The following is a 20,679-nucleotide window of genomic DNA, read 5'->3' on the forward strand; positions in this document are numbered from 1 at the left end:
TTTTTTTTGTTGATGGTGAATTATTGGGGGGGGGGGGGATGATTGTACAGGCCACCCCCCCCCCCACCTCAAATATTGGGGGGGGGGGTATATCCCCCCATCCCCCCCGGTATCGACACCCCGGCCTAAAGCGTACGTCCAAGTTGAGTTTAAGAAATAAAATCTTGAAATGATGATACTGTTTGGCAGGCGCATACGCAGGGGGAGCGGGGGGGGGGGGAAGTTATGGGGGTTAACCCCCCCCCCCCCCCCCCACTTTGGTTTTGTTTATGTGTGTATTTTGGAAGAACCCCCCCCCCCCTCCCCTTTGGATTTTTGTGTCGTTTTTTGATGACCTAAAAAAGGTAACCTTACCCCCCCCCCCCCCCTCCGGGACGGAACAAAATTTCGATCTGTCAAATTTTCAAATTTTGGGACCCCAAAAAAGAAGAAAATATGTCCTCCTGCCCCCCTCCCCCCCGCCTTTTCAGCGGCTGGCTGAGTCATTGCGAAATGTTTAGGACCAACAAAAAAATAAAAAATATGTCCTCTTAACCCCCCCCCCCCCTCCCCGCTTATTCAGCGGCTGGCTGAGTCGTGGCGAAATAGTTTTGGGACTCCAAAAAAAAAAATGTCCTCTTACCCCCCCTCCCCCGCTTATTCAGCGGCTTTGCTGAGAAGAAAACAAAAATATGTCCTCTTATACCCCCTCCCTTCCCCGCTTATTCAGCGGCTGGCTGAGTCGTTGCGAAAATTTCGGCCCGATTTAAAAATGTTAACCCCCCGGGCCCCCGTGAAAAAATCCTGCGTATGCTACTGCTCTTTGGTACAGAAATTAAAATTATTTTCCTGATTCTATCGACACTGCAGGGAAACCGTCGCCGTTGGCTGTACCATGTGGACCCTGCCCATTTTTGGCACCTAAGATCCTTCATTGATTGCGTCCTTTCCTAATCTTCGCAATTCGTTCTTGACCATCGTTTACAGCTGCTGAGTAATTATTTTGTGATAATGACAAACTAATATCTGTCTATCTATGTCATTTTACCACTTACATTTTTACCTCTGACATTACCTCAATCAGGCTCTAATTTTTCTGACCTGACACCAATAATACTTTTCTCTATGCATGACCCGACCGCGCCTGATAACGTAACGCAACCTGGTCAAGTTGTCCAGGGTAGTTGGTCGGGTTATGAATGGTCGAGCTGTAAATTGGTCGAACTGTCCCAAAACCTTATGTAGACGGATAAGCACAGTATACACTGTACTGCGACTACTCGCCATATGTGTTGTTTACGGGTACTTTACGGTAGACCTACGGTACGTACATTTTCAACCGGAACGTAATTTTGACGATTGAGCGGTATTGTACTACCAACTGTACAGGAAATCGGCCATACTTCATTTTCTTAGGCCAGGGAGCGGTTATTTTACTATGTCTTACAGGTAATGTTGAATTTTCAAGATCTATTTTACCGCTCTAAGCCTCTTTTTGCAAAGAAACGTAGACTAGTCTAGACAAATGTTAGGTCGTCGGGCGGGGGCGGGGCCGCCGGCCGGACCGGGCGCGGGATCGGGAATGATGTTGTCTCTTTACCGGTAGTGTCGTTGGATTGACTAGCAAGATCAAGAATTAAATGTCATCTGCACCTGTATGATATCACAGAAGTTAAGGGTAATTATCCGGATTCTGCCCAAAGTAGAAACAAAATCTGGCGCTAGTGTAGATCTAGTTCCGTATCCATTTTTTTAGCAGTTTCATGCATTCTTGGCAAAGGAAATTTAGCCCAATTTTTCACTAGATCTAATTTTAATCATAATCATAGACCTAGACTAGATCTATATCACATTTTCCACCTGAATTTGGATCACATCCGAAATCGGGAAGCCTCCGTTTAAGGCTTCGATGTCGACGTCGTCGCTCAGTACTGTCTCTACTACTAGTCTACAGCTTTGCAACTCAAACTGAAGCTAGTCTACAGTTGTAGAGTAAAGGAGCCCGTTTTCAGCCACTTAAGACAAAATCCTTTTTTTTAGGACCCTTTACTTCCTATTTATTATCATTTTTTGTTCAAATCATGAAGCAAATATTATTATTATTTAAACAAAAAAAGAATCCCAGAAAAAAATCACGAATTGCCATGACAATATTCATTTCAATTTTCACTGTTTTGGAGCCTAGCTGTTATCGGCCGAGCGTTTCAGTTTACGGCCTCATGTACAAAGTCAATAGGAAGCGCTCGCGCGCGCCGTGCGTTTCCGCGCTGATGTACAGCACAAGCGGGCGGAGCAGGTATCCCACGCCGGAGCTCCCGAGTGCTCGCCTGGCCGAAGACGGGCACAGCGGTGATTGGAAGTTGGAATCTGAATTAGACAGAGATATCGTGTGTGCGTTGCGGTGTGCGGCTGCATTGATTTAATACATGCGATGAGATACTTTTGAGCTTGCGACTAGCACAAAATCGGGCTCTAAATCTGAAAAATACTTGAAATAAAGCTCATTTTATGGTCCCCATATTTCTTACAGACACGCGTAAAATACTCGATTTTTCAGATTCGGGTAGCGGGACCGCCGATTACATCGCTAAAATGTGATATTTTAGGATATATTTTTCATTGCAAATGTGGTTCTTCAGTGACACTGGCATGGTATGGTATGTGTGGGATATGTGTTATGCTATTATGCGATGTATTTTAGAGTGATTTTACCTTGCATCCAACCAATCAGCCGAAAACTGGAGCTGGCCTATTACCGGCTCCTTTACTCTATCACTATCAGTCCAAAATTATGCAAACTTCTTGTATGGGTTATGGTATCGTGCATGCGCGTATTACCATAAAATGCAAGAAGTTTGCATAATTTTGGACTGACAGCTTCAGTTTGAGGTGCGGGCCTATAGCGTTGAGACGGTACTGAGCGACGTCGTTGACATCGAAGCCCTAAATTAAATGGAGGTTTCCCGATGTCGGATGTGATCCAAATTCAGATGGAAAATGCAATATACACATGTATGATTATGATTAAAATTAGTAAACAATTGAATTGGGCTAAAATTCCTTTGCTAAGCATGGATATTAAACTGCTAAAAAAAAAGGATACAGAACTACACTAGCGCCCAAAAGCCTGGAACAAGAATAGTTGCGAATTGTTAGGGTTAGGGTTAGGGTTAGATCTAGGCCTAGGTAATAATAATAAATAATAATAACAATATTTATAAAGCGCAACATATCCATCTCTAGAGATGCTCAAGGCGCATACAAATAATTTAAATTAATATTTAACATACTTAAGATTAAAGAAATATTAAATGTTAACTTGCATTAGATCATACAACTTCATGGTGCCAAGGTACATACAATGTGGCACAGTGCGATTGTTTGTTTTGCATGCATTGTATAAAAAGAACATTGAAATTTAACAATATGCATTGAGCATCAGGTGAGTTTTAAGCCCAGTTTTGAAAGTAGAGAGAGTGTTGGCCGTCTGAATAGAGAAAGGTAACTTATTCCACAAAGAAGGAGCTGCTGATGCAAATGCTCTATCCCCCCAATTTCTTTTGGTACGTATTTCTTTAAGTCTAATATTATGTGATGAACGTAAACCAGAACGACCTGCAGAGTGGGGTGATAGAAGGGATGAAATATATTCTGGAGCTAGATCATTTAGTGCACATTAGGTTAAGAGTAGAATTTTATATATCACACGCTGTTGAACAGGGAGCCAGTGCAGAGATTTCAAGATAGGAGTGATATGTGATGATATTCTGGTGTTAGTTACAAGGTGAGCAGCAGCATTCTGAACTTTTTGCAATCGGTTAATTTGGTTGGCGGGTAGTCGAAAGAGTAATGAATTGCAATTATCAAGGTGCGAAGTAACAAAAGCATGTACTAACTGTTGGGTGGATTGAGGTGAGAGATATTGCCTAATTGCACGGATATTACGTAGATTACAATTGGCCAGTTTAACACAATTTGAAATATGGGTTTCGAGCGACATGGCAGAATCAAATATTACACCAAGATTCCTAGCTTGATGTACAGGAGATACAGGGACAGAACCAACTTGAACATGAGAAACCTTAATTTTACTGAGCTGTCTACTGTTGCCAAGCAAAATGAATTCTGTTTTTGCATCATTTAGTTTTAAGCGACTCTCAATCATCCAGTTCCTTACATCAGCTATACAGTTTTCAATTTTCTTCACATTTTCATCTATTTCTTTCTGGACAGGTTTGCAAATAAAATAAAGCTGTAAGTAGTATCTAGGTAGCAGGGCGCTTGTTCAGAAGTCTAGACTATCCAAAATTTGACCCGTAACTCCGTAGTGGAGATACCCCACCAAAACATACCCAAAATGAAGTAAATATTCATCAATGTTTAAATAAAGATCATGAGTTAAAGGTTGTTATGTTTATTACCTGTTTCGTGTCAATTTTCTTGTTATTTTTGGAGTATTTTTCGGAAAGACATTGATATTAGTAATTCACTTTTTCAAAGGTTTAATGGCAAACCGCTGCACAATGCAAGTGCTGGCCTAAGTAGATTCTAGAACTACATACTTAAATTATTTGGGGCCGGATTTAAATTTTAAGGTTAGGGTAAGGATTGGGGATAGTCTAGGGAGGGTACACAACATTTGTAAGATCTTCTTAAGAAAGACTTGAGAATGCAGTCAGTTAATGAGTTACACATACAACCATCAAAATTAAACGGCGTTTGTATGAACGCCGTGAGTAAGAAGGACATAACAAACTAGACTGCCCCATCTATGAATCTCTTACAAACTCTGGGAATTCTTAATCTTACGAACAGGGAGATTCACATCGTTTGTACAAATCCTTGTGACTGTAGCTTTTCATTACAAAAACGCTGACCTCTGAGCATTATTGGTTCATCTGCAAATGCAAATGCATGCGACGTACATGAAAATGCCTGATTTTGCATTGCCACTTTGATGCTGTCTTTATATTAATAATAATAGTGATTGCTGTAGTGTACTAAACTATGCACAGTTGCACACACACGTAGTTCACTGAATTTAGTAAACTCCCTTGGGTGCACCTTTTTATACTAGACGCTCTTGTAAGTTATTAAACATCATTAACCCACAACCTGCATCTTCTTGCCAAGTGAATGTAATTTCGCATTCACCACCGCTGTTGATTGTATCCCCAAGATAACAAAACCTATCAAGCTCCTCAACGTCCCATATACATCCATCCCCTCTTGCTCCCAGGCTTCACCACTCAATGCTAATAAGTATAATACTATTACTAATCTCTTTGTATTTCTTAGAATCAAACCTCTCAGCCATTCTGTTGGTATTTTCTGCACATGTTAATTGTTATACACCTGTATGTATTTTAATTTTCTTGTTAAGTTTTTGGCAATGTTAAACAAAATGCTTGGATTGAAATTTTAAAGTTACATTTTCTATGATTTTATGTCTGTGTTTGACAATTTTTGTCTAAAACTCAGTCAATTTCAATTGTTTTTTTCTGACCAAGCATGTTGTATTACTGATAAATTAATAAGTAATAGGCACCAATGCTGTGCTATGTACTTACATATGGCATGCACATCCATCATTTTATGTATGTTCTTTATAATCAGACCTCCCTATGGCTCCCAGCCTTCAGGGAACTATCGTGTACCACCAGGACCTGGTGGAATGACCAATATCCAGGGACAGTTCGCAATGGGTACACCTCAGCAGCAACAGCAGCAGAGCTTTCATATGATGCACCAACAACAGCCACCTCAGCAACATCAACCACAGGGACAGACTGGGGGAATGGCTCCCCACATGTATCATAGTCAGCCTGTTGCAGGAATTTACGTAAGTGAGAGATAATTAAAAAACAAAAACAATCTGTGATGTAAAAACTACTTTTCAAATCACACGGTTTAAAAAAAAAAAGGAAAAGAGCAGAGGGAAGGTTTGCTCAGCTGATAAATCATCTGCCTGTCATACTAATGATCTTGGGTTCGAAGTCAGCCTAGATGGATGTCTGCAGTCCGCATTGTGTGTTAATAAACATGCATGCTGGTTACAATAGCAAAACACTCTATCCCTCTGATAGGATGTTAAATGGAGTTCTTGTGTGTAGGAGAATCACCACCTACATGTAAAGAGGTTAAGAACCCAATTACTGTACATGTACTCTTTGTGGAAGTGTAGGGGAACATGGGTAAACCCTGATACAGTAGTACGTCTGCACTGCTTGTCGAACCTAAGATAGTGGGTTTGAATCCAACCCAGATTGGTGACTGAAGCCTACATTGTGTGTTATGTGCCCCTCCCCTGTTTCATAGACACAGGCTATGTTGCAGTGGAAAACATTTCATCCCTCTGGTAGAATGTTACATGAAATTAATATTTTCCTATTGACATTACTGCTTACTAGGTTAATGATATATGTTAATTTTGCAAACGAGTATTATTTTTGTAACTGTTCTGTATAAATGTTATAAACGATGTAAATATGTTCATTCAGGGCCCCATGGAAGACCACTACTTGCTGGTGAATGGGCTACCCTGTCAAAAGATCAGAAATAAATAAATAAATAAATAAATAAAGCCCTGTGTAGAGGAGAGTTGTCACCTTTGCATGTTAATTAGAACCCATTGCATTACCATTGTTTTTATTTACATTAACTCAATACTCAGTCATAGGTCTAGTTGTCTTGTAAATCCAGTGGTGATTTGTGTTGACTTTGGAAAGCAGAATATGATATTTCAGAAAGATTAGCAAAGTCAATGCTGACTGATGAATAGAATATAAAGACTAAGGGGGTTTCAAACTTCCTTTGCATGTTCAGTCACTTCACCTCATAGATTGTGATGTGGAACGAGATGTCAACATATTATTTACTATTAAAGGAATTGTATTTTTCTTTAAAGCCAACACCTGGATATGGTCAGATGGTAATGCAGCAAGGTCCATTCATTGGTCAAGCAGGGGTAATCCAGCCAGGTATGATGACTAGAGGAGTTGGTCAGCAAGCAGGGATCATACCTGGCATTGGTCAGCAGAATATCCAGACTCAGCAGAATATGACACCAGAACAACTCAAGTAAGTGTGCATGTAATTCAGGGAACCTGGTATTTCAAATGAAAAAAGGAAGCCTGGGTTGTTGCTGGATGCATAATGCTTTTGGGTTGTCTGTCTGTCCTGCTTTTTTTTTAGCCTGATATCTCAAAAACCATTTGAAATATGAACTTCAAACAACGATCTGATTCAATTTTGAGGTAAATAGGTCAAAAGTTGATTGTCATAGAGGTCAATTTCTGAAATTTAAGGTTTTAGCCCTGTTTACATGATATCTCATAACCATTGGAGGCATGAACTTAAAACTTGGTGGTAACATGCCACATCATAGGGAGACAAACTGAATAGATTAGTATGTCAAAAGGTCAATTCCATGAAATTTTTGGATTTTTTAGCCTTGTTTTCACGATCTGGGTACCATTTGAGAACATTGACCTAAACCGTGGTAATAAAATTGTATCATAGAGGATGATTCTATCTGGTAACAATATTGAAACTGTGTTTTACTGTAAATGAAGAACTAAAGAAAATTAACACATCGTATTTGTTCAGAGCAAATAATTTGTATTGCATACTAAATAATTTCGAAATTACATATGAAAAAAAGAACTTAATAAAGAGCATATACGTACATGTGTAGCTTGTAGAATTTAAGTTCCTCAAAATAATTTTGACACAGTGTCTTTTATAATAAGGTAGAAGTATAATAATTAAAAGCAAAATATACAGACAAAAGCAATGAAATGATATGGATGATGGATGCGAAAAAAAGGAGAAATAGGAAGAGAAAGTAAAGAATGGGAGTCAGAAGAAGAAGGAGAAGAGAGAAAGGAAGTTTTAGCCTCATTAATTTACTAGATTTTGCTCTTTATTCGCTCCATTTATCAAATGATGTAATTATTGTCATGCTGAAATACGACATGTACAGTATCCTGAACATTTCTAGTAAGTAAAATGAATGATTGAAAATAGAATCTCTGCTTAATCTATTGAACAGACGATTAGCAGAGATTGTCATATTAACCATAATACCTGTATTACTTGGAAGTTTGATTGTGATGTTTCATGTTATCAGCAACATGCAAAGAATGAGTGTTTGAGAGAGTTTGAAGATGAAGAGGGATCCCCAAGCCTAATGGTATTTTTTTTTTTGGTAGGAAATATGCAGAAAAACAAAAGAAGATGTTGGAGGAACAGAAAAAGAAAGAGGAGCAAGAGAGGAAGGATCGTTTTCGAGAAGAACAGAAGAGAAAGTTGAAGGAGTTCTCTTCTGGTGGGAGGTCTTCTATGGGATCCAAGAGCCTTGACATGGGAGACCTCTTATCTAAGAGCTTAATGACACCACAAACTCAACAGAATCCGAGCATGGTCCAAGCACCAGGAATACATTATCAACATGGTAATTGAGTGTTTTGAAACAAATTCAAAATGTTAAATTTTGAGCCTTTTTAAATTCATAGGTGCTGTCTTGCACAGACAACACAAGTATGTTTATTGACACAAAATTGCAGATGATGACATAGTCTCTGATCATGCTTAATACGAGTAGCAGAGACTTTCTGTTAAAAAGATGTGTTTCAATTTCTTGATGCTAATTTATTGACAAAATTACATACAGATGGCATCACAATAACCTGATGACATCAAAAGTGTTACTAGATCAGTTCCTTCCAAGCCCAAGTAAATGTACAAGTTTCAAGAAGATTTATTGTGTCCATTTCGAGGAATTGCAGACATCCTCCACACAGTGAAAATGAAAATACATGGATGAATAAAGTTGATATTTTTTATATGATATTTGCATGTACTGTACACCTGTACATGAACATGAAAATTGAACAGCAAAAGTAGCCAATAATAATTTCAGAAGTCTTTTATATTCACGAACAAGATTATCAATAGTATCTAATGCTTAAATCCAAATTGTCATTCCATGTAAAGACATTATATGTATCTCGTAAGTATTGCCGATACCCTGTTGGCAGTATGGACGTGTCACCAGAGAAGTGTTGGTAAATGCATAGATTTATTTTCTTGTTGGCAGTATGGCCGATATCCTGTTGGCAGTATGGCCGATACCCTGTTGGCAATATGGACGTGTCACCAGAGAAGTGTTGGTAAATGCATAGATTTATTTCTTGTTGGCTTCTTGTTATTCCAGGCATGCCTGTGCAATCGGTTGGTTTTATTCCACAAGGTCATCATCCTGGAATGCAGGGTGTGGTTTTAGGTGCTAGGCAACCACAGAATCCTCCAGCTGGTGCTACACCCACCGTGATTCATTCTCAAAGTATGGATGATGGATTCAGTGGATTTCAGAAGGCTGCACCATTGACATCTAGCGGGGGTCAAACTAAAGAAGATGACTTTGGGGAGTTTCTCCATGCCCCTTCAAATTCAGGTTTGGGAACAATACAATTATTATATAGACACTGTATATTGTGCAATTACTTACAATAGCCAGTTCAGATATCAAACCGGTGTGTTGGCTCAGTAGAGCGTCCGCCTCACAACCGGGAGGTCGTGGGTTCAAACCCCGGCCGCGTCATACCAAAAGACGTTAAAAGACGGGAGTTGCTGCTACCTTGTTTGGCGTTCAACAATAAGGGATAGAGTAACGTTGATCTGGCGCTGCTCAGTGGCTGCCGGGCTCATTATCAATTGGGCAAAAAAAAAAGTCCCTTTCGGTTTAACCTAATAAAATTTGGAGTGGACTTTAAAATATTATTATTATTATTAAAAGATAATTGTTAACAGCTAGCAACACCCGCAGTCTCTGTAAGGAGCCTCTCAAAAAGACCAATCAAATTGGTTAGCTGCTGCTCAGATGAAGCTATGCATCACAAATCTATTTAAAAAATAACTAAAAATTTCTAAAAATGTAACATAAGAAATTTGTTGAAGCTCAATGAAGCACATGAAATGACAGATATCACATCATAATCCGAATGAGTTTTCAGTCTCTTAGCGTTTCTGTATTTCTGGTTTGAACATTTTAGAGTCTGTTGTACATCCTGTAACTGAACTGAAAGTGGAGCCTGGGTCACAAGCCCTACCATCAGAAGGTGATGATGATAGCTTTGGAGACTTCCTCGGAGGAGGGCCTGGTGCCCCTCAGAGTGCCCCTCAGAGTGACTCAGACACACAGAAGCAAGACCATGATAAGAAACAAGTAGAAGAGAATCCATTCTCTGATCCAAAGGCTGATCCAAAGGCCATGGGTATGTGGTTAATATCATTCCAGCCTTATACTTACAGGATTGATGGGATAAATTATATGACCTCTTCATTACATGTTCACATTGAGAAAATATAAACCTGAGTTACACTTTAATGACTAGCAATGTGAAAAATATGTTTCAGTTCATATTACATGTTTTAAGTTGGACAAAAATGCTAATGATATAATTGTACCTTCAGACCTTTCTGAAAATTTTCGTTTAATTCATGATTATATCCTTTTATTTGAATGGACATGAATATGCAATCCCAACTGTTTCCTTTCATTTCATGATAAAAACCTGAAATACCGTTCATATTACCAGGGTCATCCTTAGAGAACATGATGAAGCAGTCTACAGATCTCTCTGAATCCCAGAAACAGCGTAAACGATTCAACCAGAAACCATCACTAAATGAAGTCAAGGATCATACAACCATCCAGCATAAGTCGGTTAGTACCTTCACACCAAGTAACAAGTCTAGGTTATGGCAGCGGGAGAGTGAAGACTTGACCACACTCTTCACCCTTCCCTCTGCAGCCCAAGGAGGGCAGCAGAATCCCATAACCGCTGTCCAAGGAGGAATGGGCCAAAGTGATGTTGGGCAGCCTGTAACATTGCCTGCATTCCAGCAACATCAAAATCCTGGTCAACTTCCAAACTGGTGAGTTTAAACTTGAGGAAGAAGAATCAAAGTGTGAAATCTTTATTAATGATTTATTTTACCTTACAACAAAGAAAGCATATCTTGGATCATGAGACCTCTGCTCTACCACTGAGCCATCCTGTCTCCATTGATGAAGGAATAGATACTTTCATATGGTTGTGTAAAAAATATGTGCAATGATTTATATCTAGGGCATATGTAAGATGGAAATTTATGTAAGAGGAAACATAAATTAATTATTTTGTTAGTGCTAAAATCAACTTTATATCGGGGTAGACTATCTCTTTAAATTTATAGAAGCCAGTCGTACAATGCATCCTCTGTCAAGAAGAATCTTTTATCAATGTTTGTCTTGCAGGCTTCAGAATGAGTCCTCATTGCCAATGGTCTATCATCAAGTCCTCGAGGCATCTACCAATGATGGAGCCATACAAACCAACCTTCTATACCCTATACTCCTTCTCTCTGGACTGGACCGTCCTTTGCTTGGTCATATCTGGTCAATGGTCAACTACGCACTTCCTGGTCAGCTGGTGGCTCAAGAGCTTTACATGGGATTGGCTCTTATTGCTCATGCTCAGGTTTGTAGTCATAATATTTCACATGGAGCAATTCAGATATTACAAACTTTAATACAGGGGTTCCTCACTGGAACAGACAAGTTGGGGCTCACCAAACTCCTGTGTTAAAGCTGATTGCTTATTCTAAAATTTAATTGAAAAAGATGACAAATATGAGCAATCATACTACTTCAAACCATTTATTTTACTAGTATTTTTACAGTAATGTTCAGAAAATGTACATAAAGCACACATATGAAATACATTCATATCTGTTAAAGAAGTTACTGAAATGCTTCAAGACTGCTTGGAACTTGAAAATAACAATGTTTTAGCTACTTTGTTTACTGAGTGTGAGGCTATATGATAGATATATTGACTGCTATGAGAGGCATCGCTGTTTCTTTGGCTCAAGAGGACGTTACATCCTGCTACAAACAAATGCACCAAAAAAAAGTTAAAACATCACAGAAAATCTGAGATGCTGTCTGTAATTCTTCGATGAAAAGTTGCCTGCTCTCTGTTTAAAGACGTATATTATATAAACTTTGTACAGTGCTTTTAGAACCCATTATCCTCTAACCTCCTCATACATGTATGCCTGCTATTGCTTGCTTCCATTCATCAGAGAGGCCAGGAGGTATCTATTGCAGCTCTGTGCAGCCTACCAGAAGCACCTATCCCCCAGCTCAACCCCACTGCTGCCCAACAACCTGCTTCTCATCAGCCACCATCAACACAACCCCACCAAGAAGGCACAAAGATTGATGAGGAGGAGGAGGAGGACTTTGCTCCATTCCAGGAAGCCCCAAAGACTGCTGCTGTCACCATTCCTAGGGTACCAAGCGTCCTTCCTTCAATCAGTAAGTAATGGTTCTATGTGATGTACTATCACAAGGAATGTATCACAGTTTATACTAACTAGGTATATGACAAGCGTCCTTCCTTCAATCAGTGAGTAATGGTTCTATGTGATGTACTATCACAAGGAATGTATCACAGTTTATACTAACTAGGTATATGACAAGCGTCCTTCCTTCAATCAGTGAGTAATGGTTCTATGTGATGTACTATCACAAGGAATGTATCACAGTTTATACTAACTAGGTATATGACAAGCGTCCTTCCTTCAATCAGTGAGTAATGGTTCTATGTGATGTACTATCACAAGGAATGTATCACAGTTTATACTAACTAGGTATATGACAAGCGTCCTTCCTTCAATCAGTGAGTAATGGTTCTATGTGATGTACTATCACAAGGAATGTATCACAGTTTATACTAACTAGGTATATGACAAGCGTCCTTCCTTCAATCAGTGAGTAATGGTGCTATGTAATGTGCTATGCTCAAGGAATGTATCACAGGTTTTACTAAGTAGGTATATGACAAGCGTCCTTCCTTCAATCAGTGAGTAATGGTGCTATGTAATGTGCTATGCTCAAGGAATGTATCACAGGTTTTACTAACTAGGTATATGACAAGTGTCCTTCCTTCAATCAGTAAGTAAAGGTTAGGGTCAGGTGGGTATAATGTACCCGGAATCTTGCTTTTATTGAGCATTTGACATTTTCTAAGTTCTAAGGCAGTACAATAGAGGATTCTTTTGTTAGGGGAAAGATTTAAACTGGGAATAACAAGTCTAGTAGTGTTCTTTAAAGAAAAAAAAGACCAAGTGAGGGACCATAGTGTCAATAATAGCATCAGCAATATAAGATGGGGCAGTATTGTAAATCAATTTGTAAACATAAATACAAGAGTTTGAATCCTATCTTATTCCAACTTCTTCATCAGAACATTTATTGTAGATGATTAGAGTGAAATTATTGAATTGTGTGAACATTTTCCATCTCATATGGTCAAATTTCTAATTCGAAATAATTCATACAAAATTTCCCCATTTGTTTTTACCATTGAAATTCATCTATGTCAGTAGAGTATCTGGGAAATGTGACCTTCTACTTTCCCAAATATAGCAATGGACCATGCCACAAGGTTTTTATTCATAAACCAAGGTTAAATTCATTTATCAAAGGTTGCCTGATTCATAGCAATATCCATGCTACTTATGTTTAAAGGGTATGTACATATGTGCTTCAAATTGTTTCCTTCGAATGGAAATATATACACTTCTCGTAATTTACTTATATATACAAACTCTGCAGTTCGCATATAATTTTGTATAAAATAAACAAGGTATGTGGTTTACTTTGATTGAAACAGGCAAATTTACAGAGAGCAGTTCTAAAGCAGGAAAGAAACCTGCTACAACCCTGACATCTCTTGTCATTCCATCCTCGTCAGCTTCTAACAAAACTTCATCATCACCAGCCTACATGCAAGGTTAGTCTACTTAAACCCTTTGATTTATAATGGAACAGCCCATTTCATATTCAATGTAATGTCTCATGGAACAGTCTATTGCCAGATGAAGGGTAGGTTGACTTTCAGTTTGTTTTCTGAGCTTAATCACTACTGACTGCTGGTGTGTACATATTGATATAGTTGTCCGTATTTCTCTGCAGATATATTTCATGTGACTTGTGTAAAGTGTTTTAATTCTACTAACTCTTCACCTCTTCTTCACATATTGTACTCCTTTTCCAGGTCTGCTGAATTGTCTCATTTTTCTGTTCTAAGCATGTGTCTGAAAACCAATAGTAAATCTGTGCAGGCAAGGGGTTATAGCTTTTATAGTGGCTTTAGGTAGTTTATTTAGTAGATGATTATATGCCTTCCTTTCAGTCCCATACTTTGGTAGAATGCAAAAGTTTGTTTATTGTATTTAGGACAAGGAAACTTTTAAATTATTCAAAAAATGTAGAATTGATACTCAAGTTTTTTTACAATGTGACATTTTTTGTATCATGCAAGACAATCAATAATAAAAAGGCACCATTATGTAAAAGTTATCTTGTGAAATTATGCCTATGATGCAATTTTCTTGTATTTCTGACAACATAGGAAGAGTAAACTTACAAATTCACAGAATTTTGAAGGAATTAAGTTACACGCATGGAAATACTTGTCTGATTGTTGAATAGATTTGATTTCATGCACCAAAAAAGGAAAAATAATTCTTGTATTGTTAAAAGATAGAAATATACTCCCCAAACAAGACATTTTAGTGTTAAAGGATTTAAGAGTGTCATGGCTCACATGGATTTATGTACTCAAAGTTGAATTGTGTATGCATGCGTATGTAGAAGAGTATGTTGACTAGTGTACTTATGAGTATTTAACTTTCATTTTGAGTATAATGACAGTATTCATACATGCACTATCCCTTACAGAAGTAATATTTTAAACTTATGATCCAAGCAATACAGAGCAAACTATAAATTGGTAATTGGTCCTCAGTCTCCTCATAGTCAATGGAGGGGTGATTTCAAACCTGTTATACAATCTTTGTAGGTCCTGCATTACTGCCACATATCATGGCACACATTCAGGAATATTCTAATTGTGCAACTTTTGTGAAAAAAGTTTACTCTATACAATGAAATCAATGACAAATTATAGTTGCGGGTCAGGCTAAAATGGAGCAAAAGTTTTTCATAGGTTTATGTACAAAATACATGGAAATTTGGTTATGTTAGAAGATTTCTCAAAATGCTGCCAAATTTGTCTTTCAAGTCACTTGTGCAGACTTGCTTTCAACACGCCTGGTCTAACCCTATGGTACTGTATTTTTGCAAGAAAGAAAAGCATAAGGTTGTCCTGACTTGAGTATCATGGGTTGAAAAAGAAAACAAAGATAAGATTTTAGAATTTTTCTTTGCATATAAATGACTCCATTTAATCCACGGTTAACCACTAAGTTTACATACATGTATTACAAATTAGATTTCATGAAAGAGGTCTTCGATGAGGATTATTATTTAACAGTCTAAAAAAATGAGCTACTTTGGTTTATTTATTGATGAATTTAAAATTAAACTGGCTTAGCCACCAATGGCACTGAAAGGATTAGTTGCATATTAAACAATGTATACTTTACTTTTGTTGATTATTCAATATATATACTTGCTCTTTCATGTTCTTCATCCAGAAAAATACAATCTTTCCTACCCAATGATTCTTCAAAGCTTGAGGATTAAAGTATACTTATGCAGTGGTGATTCACTCTTTCTTTCTTTTTCTTTCCTTCTTCTTCTAAAAGTTGTTCTACTAATGTGTATTCTAGGTTGTTTTGAATTTGTGTCACACTTATTCTTTTATCAGGTTTGATAAATTTCATGTATCCCTTCTTTGAATAATATTTCCATAAGCAGCTGTTCAATATTTTTAATAATCATGATTGCATTTTTGACAAACATCATATTTCCAGGAATGCAAACCCTAAAATTTTTCAAAATTGTACACACTGAATGATCTATAAGTGTGATATTTGTTATTGATCCGTAATTTGAGACCTTACATGTGTTCCCCATTATCAAACACTGCGTGGCATGGGTAGAGGAGAATTGCTACATCTTTGCCAATTCTCCCGCCCCATCAAGTGGGCGGAGCTCCCCCTTTATCTGGGACCAGAACACGATATACGACAAGTTGACCACGCGTTCCTACGACTCTGCTTCCTCAAGTTCTCTCTCAGGTTTGTTCAGTTGACCTCTCGTTTCATGGTGGTGACCCTTTGTATCACTTCCTGGCCTCTGTCTTGCATCATGCATGTCAATATCAAGTGGATTGTACATTACCTCATACCCTCTATTTTATGCAGTGTTTGTTTTTATTGAAGCAGCCTTTAGTCAGCTTTTGTTTCCATGGTATCCATGGTTACCTTGTGTGGATATCTTCTTCAATATCGTAGTGTTTATATTGTTCAATTGTTTCTATTTAGTAGATTATTCATTGTTAAGAAAAGTAGCATATATTTGTACTAGTGTGATTAGTAAGATATTTTGTTCCAGAAACAAGGCATTAGGGCAAGGAAATAGTTTAATCTAGTGTCTCACTTCACTTCACCTTCCCTTTTCTCTTTCTCTATAAAGGTATTTGTCTCTTTTTAGAAATTGGCTTAGTTGAAGCAGAAAAGTCACTGAAACTTATCGGGGTCAAAAGTATTTGAGAAAGAATCAGACTGAGACCAGGCCACAAAGGAATCTTGTAGTGTTGGGATCGCTATTAACCTATTGACTCTTGAATTATCTGATTCCCATAGGCTTAATACAGGGACAACCAGATTCCCGTACCCAATGGGAATCTCCCCTAAGGAGTGTGCTCATGCACATGTGATATCACAACCATCGCATTATTTTCTCTCTACAAGCCACTTCTTTTGATTATTAGAGTGAAACAGACTTTTTTCTCTTCAGAGGACATTTAGAGATATATGACATATTACGTATCATAGATCAAATAATGTGTTATATATAGAACAGGAAAAGGGATATACATGTATTAAATAGTCTTTAGTACAAACCAAATAACACACAGATCAGTTAATATGCCTAGAGGTTGATGATGTACCTAGCTACCCCCCCCCCCCCCTTCATGCTGTTTGCCTTTCATTTTCATGCAAGGTTTTGCATGGCAGTTTTTGAGAGTTTTACATTTGAAATGGGGATGTCAGATTGCCTGTCTGTGACTGTGTGTGTGTGCCTATTGCTCTCTCTCTCCTACTACTTTTTTGTGTGTAAATGTGCTATTTTTTAATATATTTTTTTAAATGTCTGTCTGTCTGATTTGATTTATTACTCCCTGTCTGTCTCTGTACATTTTTATGTCTATTTCCGTTATGTCTATCTGCGTTATGGCTGACTGTGGGGTCTATCTGTATCTCTGTTTAGCTGAATATATGTCTGTTCTACATTTATGATTGCCAGTCTGTCTGTTCTTTTATTTGTCCGTCTATCAGTGTGTCTTTGGCTTTATGTCTATATATGTCTTTCTGACCTTTTTGTCATTTATTTTTGTTATATCTCTTTTACTCACTTCCTGCCTTACCTACTCTGTGTCTTTGGCCTTAGATCTCTTAACCTACTCTGTCTGTCTTTGGCCTTAGATCTCTTAACCTACTCTGTCTGTCTTTGGCCTTAGATCTTTTAACCTATTTTTACATATCCATTTTTTGCATCGTCTTAGCAATGTGTATCTGATGCGAAAGCCACCTGAATGTCATGGAGAGGGCTTGAATCCATGTTTATCTGATCTAGAGTTTGTCTTTGACGCTTGCTTCTGTGCTGGTCTCATTTTAATTTCCCATAGGTGGTGCATTGATACTCGGGCATAATAGTGAACAGGCTGAAACAGTGTGACAAGTTGTAGAAAAGTCTGATAATCTCTTCTCAGAAGATTCTGTTGAATTAGAATCCTCATTTTGTCCAGTGCACAAAATCATTAGTTTTAGGTCAATGTGTTTCAATAAACTCCAAAATATTAAACATTCTGTGATCATTAAAGGGATCGTTTGACAATGTTAAATTTGAAATGCACGGCCCTACATGTTATCAGTGTCTGTGATATGGTGTTATATTGAAGCCCTAAAAAATTGCGCTTCAAAATGATCAAGAAGTGCCTCAAAAAAGTAAAAATCTTTGAGTGACCGGTTTTACCATACTCGTTTTCCATAGTAGACTGTAGTGTTATGAAAACCATTTGGCAAACACAAAATTTGATTTTGATTTTCAATCATACATATCTTGATAATCAGACAGGCAATCGGCTTGTAAAAGTCACAGGGTTCCTGACCGACTATAATTATCATTGCAGCATGAGCTAAATCAGAGATTTTTTAAAAGGATCTAAGACAATGTTACCGGATCCCTTAAATTCTATGGGACCGGACACTCTTTATGTTTACAAAGTGTTTTGGGAACATCTGATTCTGGTGATATGTGTAAGTTTGAATCGAGAATAATCTCATTTAGAATCAAACCTCAACTAGAAATAATAATATCTGATGACTTTTTGGTCGTTTTGTGGTGCATGGTCAGTTTGGTCACATATGACCTTTTCCCAGTGTGAGGAATATTAGATGTCAACGTGCTGTGAGTACATATGACCTTTCCCCAGTGTGAGGAATATTAGAGGTCAAAATGCTGTGAGTACATATGACCTTTCCTCAATGTGAGGAATATTAGAGGTCAACGTGCTGTGAGTACATATGACCTTTCCCCAGTGTGAGGAATATTAGAGGTCAACGTGCTGTGAGTACATATGACCTTTCCCCGGTGTAAGGAATATTAGAGGTCAATGTGCTGTGAGTACATTTGACCTTTCCCCAGTGTGAGGAATATTAGACGTCAACGTGCTGTGAGTACATATGACCTTTCCCCAGTGTGAGGAATATTAGATGTCAACGTGCTGTGAGTACATATGACCTTTCCTCAATGTGAGGAATATTAGAGGTCAACGTGCTGTGAGTACATATGACCTTTCCCCAGTGTGAGGAATATTAGAGGTCAAAATGCTGTGAGTACATATGACCTTTCCCCAATGTGAGGAATATTAGAGGTCAACGTGCTGTGAGTACATATGACCTTTCCCCGGTGTAAGGAATATTAGAAGTCAACGTGCTGTGAGTACATATGACCTTTCTCCGGTGTGAGGAATATTAGAAGTCAATGTGCTGTGAGTACATATGACCTTTCCCCAATGTGAGGAATATTAGAGGTCAACGTGCTGTGAGTACATATGACCTTTCCCCAGTGTGAGGAATATTAGAGGTCAACGTGCTGTGAGTACATATGACCTTTCCCTGGTGTGAGGAATATTAGAGGTCAACGTGCTGTGAGTACATATGACCTTTCCCCAGTGTGAGGAATATTAGAGGTCAACGTGCTGTGAGTACATATGACCTTTCCCCAGTGTGATGAATATTAGAGGTCAACGTGCTGTGAGTACATATAACCTTTTGCCAGTGTGAGGAATATTAGAGGTCAACGTGCTGTGAGTACATATGACCTTTCCCAGTGTGAGGAATATTAAGAGGTCAAAATGCTGTGAGTACATATGACCTTTCCCCATTGTGAGGAATATTAGAGGTCAACGTGCTGTGAGTACATATGACCTTTCCCCAGTGTGAGGAATATTATGAGGTCAAAATGCTGTGAGTACATATGACCTTTCCCCATTGTGAGGAATATTAGATTATTGATTCTTCGAAAACCATCTTGGTTTCTTCATGAAAATATAGACTTGGTGTTTTGGTGTATCTAATTCAAATGGACATTTTTGTGATATTTTTCTTTTGTCTTGTTGTAAATGACATTTTTATACAGCCAGGTTTTTGGTAGTGGCTTCACCATAGTTTTGAAATTAAAAAAAAAAGAAAGAAAAAGAAATAGAGAGAGAGAGAGAGAGAATGACCTTGTTCAAATGAGACCTTTCGTCTGTGTTTGTTATGTTGAGAGTGCCTGCCTACTAGTATAAAGCTGCTATTTTTTGTACATGCAAGTGTATGTTTGGTTTAAAAAAACTTGTTCTTAACAAATTGAAATATTTTGTTGCTATTAAAATCCTAAAAGTATGTAGTTTCAACTTGTGGTACAGTGTGCTTCACTTCAACATGATCTGAGCCATATCTAATTTTCTGTGTATTCCAAACTTTTTGTAATTTTATTTTCTTCAAATTGGTGATGATATTATGTTTCTTTCCATCATAATGCATGTTAGGTTGAATATTTTGTATTCCTTGATGTTATCATTTTGTTTTAGTTCTCATCCTTAATAGAACCTGTCATCAGATAGTGCATGCAAAAAACAACAACACACAGTATGGCACATTGAATTATTATCTATCTCTTTTTTCCCTCTATACATGGACAGTTATGTTATTGTTTGTGATCTCCTAGCTCTTTGTGTTCTTAAGATGCATGAATGTTCTGGTAGTTCATTTGATAAGTACATGGGAAACGAAAGAACAAAATACATTTATGAATATGGAATATACTTTTATTCAGATATTTGTGATTTATTGATTGTTGATGCTAATGAAAATCACTTTGTATTGAATATTAGCAGTAACAAGTTTCTGATGTCATTACTGCCAGTTGCTTTTGTCTCTTGTGAATGGCAATATAACATTTACTATAGTTTGCTCCTTTTCCCCTTTGATGACAAATGGCAAATTTTATTGCGGAAAAAAAGAATTATCAGTGTTTTTAATTCATATTCCAATATTTAAAGATCCATTTCAAAATAATGTTATTGATATTTAAATATAACAAAACACTTTTTTCAGTGAAATTTC

At 37.7% G+C, this 20,679-nt stretch overlaps 1 protein-coding gene across 2 annotated transcripts in view; it reads left to right on the forward strand.

Moving 5' to 3' along the window:
- The first annotated feature begins 1,261 nt into the window (after positions 1-1,261).
- LOC588932 (synergin gamma) overlaps positions 1,262-20,679 on the forward strand; it is a 30,030-nt gene continuing 10,612 nt past the window's right edge. The window contains exons 1-11 of one of the 2 annotated variants that reach the window (XM_003730801.3): positions 1,262-1,428; positions 5,596-5,821; positions 6,887-7,059; positions 8,193-8,434; positions 9,197-9,436; positions 10,035-10,256; positions 10,581-10,920; positions 11,282-11,504; positions 12,112-12,346; positions 13,707-13,826; positions 15,943-16,080. In XM_003730801.3, the coding sequence (XP_003730849.1) occupies positions 1,418-1,428; positions 5,596-5,821; positions 6,887-7,059; positions 8,193-8,434; positions 9,197-9,436; positions 10,035-10,256; positions 10,581-10,920; positions 11,282-11,504; positions 12,112-12,346; positions 13,707-13,826; positions 15,943-16,080 (2,170 nt within the window). In that variant the 5' untranslated portion in view covers positions 1,262-1,417. The remainder of the gene's footprint in view (positions 1,429-5,595; positions 5,822-6,886; positions 7,060-8,192; positions 8,435-9,196; positions 9,437-10,034; positions 10,257-10,580; positions 10,921-11,281; positions 11,505-12,111; positions 12,347-13,706; positions 13,827-15,942; positions 16,081-20,679) is intronic. The other variant, XM_788591.5, reaches the window with a different exon arrangement.

This window comes from Strongylocentrotus purpuratus, unplaced genomic scaffold (assembly GCF_000002235.5).
Source record: "Strongylocentrotus purpuratus isolate Spur 01 unplaced genomic scaffold, Spur_5.0 spur5_scaffold_2, whole genome shotgun sequence".
Lineage (NCBI taxonomy): Eukaryota > Metazoa > Echinodermata > Echinoidea > Camarodonta > Strongylocentrotidae > Strongylocentrotus > Strongylocentrotus purpuratus.